This window comes from Nanorana parkeri, unplaced genomic scaffold, assembly GCF_000935625.1.
Source record: "Nanorana parkeri isolate BGI_ZX_2015 unplaced genomic scaffold, ASM93562v1 scaffold1894, whole genome shotgun sequence".
Classification (NCBI taxonomy): Eukaryota; Metazoa; Chordata; class Amphibia; order Anura; family Dicroglossidae; genus Nanorana; species Nanorana parkeri.
Genome location: NW_017308162.1, coordinates 107,758 through 112,150, shown reverse-complemented (window position 1 = coordinate 112,150; position 4,393 = coordinate 107,758). Strand labels below are relative to the sequence as shown.

Sequence of the window (4,393 nt, the reverse complement as noted above, 5' to 3'; positions counted from 1 at the left end):
TCGATGGCGCTGGGCGAGGGTATGGTGGACGAGATGCCAAACCTTTCCTGGGAATATATGAACGGCAGCTTATTGGGGAACGCAAGCAGAATTAACGAATCCCTGGTGAACCGGACCGAGAGCGGACCTCCGCCCTTCCTGACCGACGCCTGGCTCGTGCCCCTCTTCTTCGCCTTGATCATGTTGGTGGGGCTGATTGGGAACTCTCTGGTCATCTATGTCATATCGAAGCACCGGCAGATGCGTACGGCGACCAACTTCTACATCGGTGAGTAGCTGGGAGGTCCCCGAGGAACATGGAGAAGAATGTTCACCCAAAACCATGGTGGGCTAAATGACCCCCTTATAAGTCTTGGAAGCTCCAACATTGAACCCTCCCGGCCCTAATTCCCAACTCCGCCCACCTGGGGGTTTGGGGCTTTCCACCCACCCTGTGTACAGACCCGGGAACTCAGCACAGGGATGGTGGGGGCCCCTCATAATGGGCACAGCGGGTGTACAGACCCGGGAACTCAGCACAGGGATGGTGGGAGCCCCTCATAATGGGCACAGCAGGGGTACAGACCCGGGAACTCGGCACAGGGACGGTGGGGGCCCCTCATAATGGGCACAGCAGGGGTACAGACCCGGGAACTCAGCACAGGGATGGTGGGAGCCCCTCATAATGGGCACAGCGGGTGTACAGACCCGGGAACTCGGCACAGGGACGGTGGGGGCCCCTCATAATGGGCACAGCAGGTGTACAGACCTGGGAACTCAGCACAGGGATGGTGGGAGCTCCTCATATTGGGCACAGCGGGTGTACAGACCCGGGAACTCAGCACAGGGATGGTGGGAGCCCCTCATAATGGGCACAGCGGGTGTACAGACCCGGGAACTCAGCACAGGGATGGTGGGAGCCCCTCATAATGGGCACAGCAGGGGTACAGACCCGGGAACTCGGCACAGGGACGGTGGGGGCCCCTCATAATGGGCACAGCAGGTGTACAGACCTGGGAACTCAGCACAGGGATGGTGGGAGCTCCTCATATTGGGCACAGCGGGTGTACAGACCCGGGAACTCAGCACAGGGATGGTGGGAGCCCCTCATAATGGGCACAGCGGGTGTACAGACCCGGGAACTCAGCACAGGGATGGTGGGGGCCCCTCATAATGGGCACAGCGGGGGTACAGACCCAGGAACTCAGCACAGGGATGGTGGGAGCTCCTCATATAGGGCACAGCAGGTGTACAGACCTGGGAACTCGGCACAGGGATGGTGGGAGCTCCTCATATAGGGCAGGGCAAGTCTGTGATGATCCAATATGTTACAAATGCATGAAAAATGCTCTGACCTGGTGGGGATGCCATCGGTCTCTTGCAGGAAGGATCTATCACACTGAAGGTTTGCACAGAGAGTACTTGTGAGTCTGTAAATCTTGTGCGTCACTGACACTCGGGTATGAGGAGAGTTGGTATTCTATAAGGCGAGGTGCACTATCCCATAGCAACCAAATACAGGCATCTCTTACTGATCCAAATGCAGTTAACTGACACTTGTTTGGTTGCTATGGGTTACTGTCATTGTCTATTTGCAACTCTAGGTGGCTCTTTCAGCCTTAATAAGTGCTTTCCCCTGTGGTGTGTGTATCCAATCCATAGATGCATTTGGATTCTGCCTATTTTACAAGTATATTGTTACTCTGGCAACCTGATTCTTAACCTAATACATAAATGAAACCTTTTTACCTAACCTGAACTCTAAAAAGTAACCTGTGTGTGTTGTGTACTTCTAACCCCATTCACTCATTCATTACACACTTCTAACCCCTGCACTCTGTTCATTACATGCTACTGACCCATGAACTCTGTTCATTACATGCTACTGACCCCTGCACTCTGTTCATTACATGCTACTGACCCATGCACTCTGTTCATTACATGCTACTGACCCATGCACTCTGTTCATTACATGCTACTGACCCCTGCACTTTCTTCACTGCATGCTACTGACCCCTGCACTCGGTTCATTACATGCTACTGACCCCTGCACTTTCTTCACTGCATGCTACTGACCCCTGCACTCTACCCATTACAGCTGCTGACCCCTGCACTCTGTTCATTACATGCTACTTACCCCATGCACTCTCTTCACTGCATGCTACTGACCCCTGCACTCTGCTCATTACACGCTGCTGACCCCTGCACTCTGCTCATTACATGCTACTTACCCCATGCACTCTCTTCACTGCATGCTACTGACCCCTGCACTCTGCTCATTACACGCTGCTGACCCCTGCACTCTGCTCATTACATGCTGCTGACCCCTGCACTCTGCCCATTACACGCTGCTGACCCCTGCACTCTGCCCATTACACGATTCTAACCCCCACACTCTGTTCATTACATGCTCTGAGACCCCACACTCTGCTCATCTGCTTATTACATGCTGACACTTGCACTCTGTTCAATACATGCGCCTGGCCCCTGCACTCTTTATGTTACATTATACAGTGAATTCTCCTAGCCAAAGGGTTTATGGTCTCACTAGTTGGTGTTTGCTAAATAGTCCCTAACTATTGTAATAAAGTTCTTTAAATTAGGTTCAGAAAATGGAGGATTTTTTTACATGATTGTGCCGAGGTTTATATGTTTCTGTCTCACATCTCGCTTGGGCCACGTTAATGCAGCATATTTTGTGGTGACAAGGACTGTGGCGGATGTGCGCCATGCATACAGTGAGTAGGTTCAGGTTTTATTTAACCCGATCCCTTGACCAAGCCCCTCCCACTCTCAGCACGATTTGGCCACATCCACCATTCACCGCAGTGCACGTGGCGCGTCACCTCAGCGCTATACTGAGGGGTCCCCGGGATGTCCTAGGTATGTAAAAATCCTAGCAACACTCCTGCTCTTGGTTTAGATAAAACATAACGCTGTGCGGATATAAAAAGTGCAAAAATATGTGCAAATTAAACATTGTCAAATATCATTTTATTTTAAAAGAAGGTGCGTTGGCATCCTGGCTCCGGGGGATTAGTCCAGTCTTGCCCTATAACAAAGAATCAACTGCCCAACCAGAAGCAGAGAGGAGACAATGTACCCAACCCACCGGACTATAGGGAAGGATGGGAGCTGGCCTATACCAGCTTCTTAGGTTCCTTCCATCTTATAAACTAAGATCATATAACAAAGAAGCAAGCAGAAACAGAGCCGTGCCATCAGAGGGGCGATGATGTACCCAACTAGAGAAGAGCAGGAGCTACGGCCAATACCGGCCTTTAAAGGTAGAACTATGAGGTGAGTGATTTTCACTCACAGGATCGGGACGATCGGGACATACCGTCGCTCGCTCACTTCTCGATCTATCCCTGCAGAGAGCCGTGGCTGTCACTCACGGCTCCCTGCAGAGATTCCCCCCCACCCCTCCCCGCTCCGATCCTCCAGACTGGCGGAATCGACGGGAGAGGGGGCGGGCACAGCTGGCTCTGCCTCTGGATAGGCAGGGCCAGCTGTCAATCACGCAGTTGGGCGGATCACGACAGCAATGTCGGGATCCGTTCCGGCTGCGGCGTCTCAGTATACCGCAAGCTGTAACTGAGCTTTGGGTGACGGGAGGACGCTAGTTTGTGTTCTCCCGTGACCCTTAGGAGAACTACGGGGAAAAGCCCCGACCCCATAGTTCTCCTTTAAGCTCCCTTGCTTCTTATAAAAGAATAAATCAAATTGCTTGGCATGGACAATGTTTCTATTTGAGATGAGCGAACTTCTGGAAAACTTCATCAGTCGTGGTTCTGAGATGAAATGGTGGGACCTGGTGGTGACACTGGCAGTCAAGCTAAAAGGTCCCCAGGTAGCAGCAACTGGAGAAGTCTGAACGGTCTCGGAAACCCGACCACCGAAAATAATGATAGAATTCAGATTCGATTTGGTCCAAATGTAACACCGTCTGGATTTCGGGATCATCTCTGGGTGATTTTTTTACCAGCCTACGAAAGGCGCTCTGCCCGGCATGTTACATTTAGCAATGACAGTGCCAAGCAGGAAAAAAGCCCATTCCAAATCTCACAGCCAACAGTTCTCATAACAACGGCTGCCAGCGACATGTCTGGGCACGGACCGTCGCTCCGAGACACAGAACGGTGGCGCTGCTTTGAAGGACATTTGTTAGCGTCTAATGGATGTCAAATGACATTATCCAACAGCTAGGCGGAGACGCTGCGATCCGTTTGCGTACGCAGCTACGCTGAGTGAATTTGCTTTCATTACGGTGTGCGGGGGACAGTATAAGCAGATGCGCACGGCAACCAATCAGCTTCTCTCTTCAGTTTGTTCAGTTAAGATTTGAAAATGAAAGAGAGAAGCTGATTGGTTGCCGTGCACAGCTGCTCCAGATTTTGATCAATCCCCCCCC

General features: G+C 51.7%; 1 protein-coding gene across 1 annotated transcript in view; it reads left to right on the top strand.

The window, feature by feature from the left end:
* Window positions 1-3: 3 nt before the first annotated feature.
* LOC108800051 (G-protein coupled receptor 54-like) overlaps window positions 4-4,393 on the top strand; it is a 24,513-nt gene continuing 20,123 nt past the window's right edge. Inside the window, exon 1 of the mRNA XM_018571993.1 lies at window positions 4-268. Coding sequence (XP_018427495.1) covers window positions 4-268 — 265 coding nt within the window. The remainder of the gene's footprint in view (window positions 269-4,393) is intronic.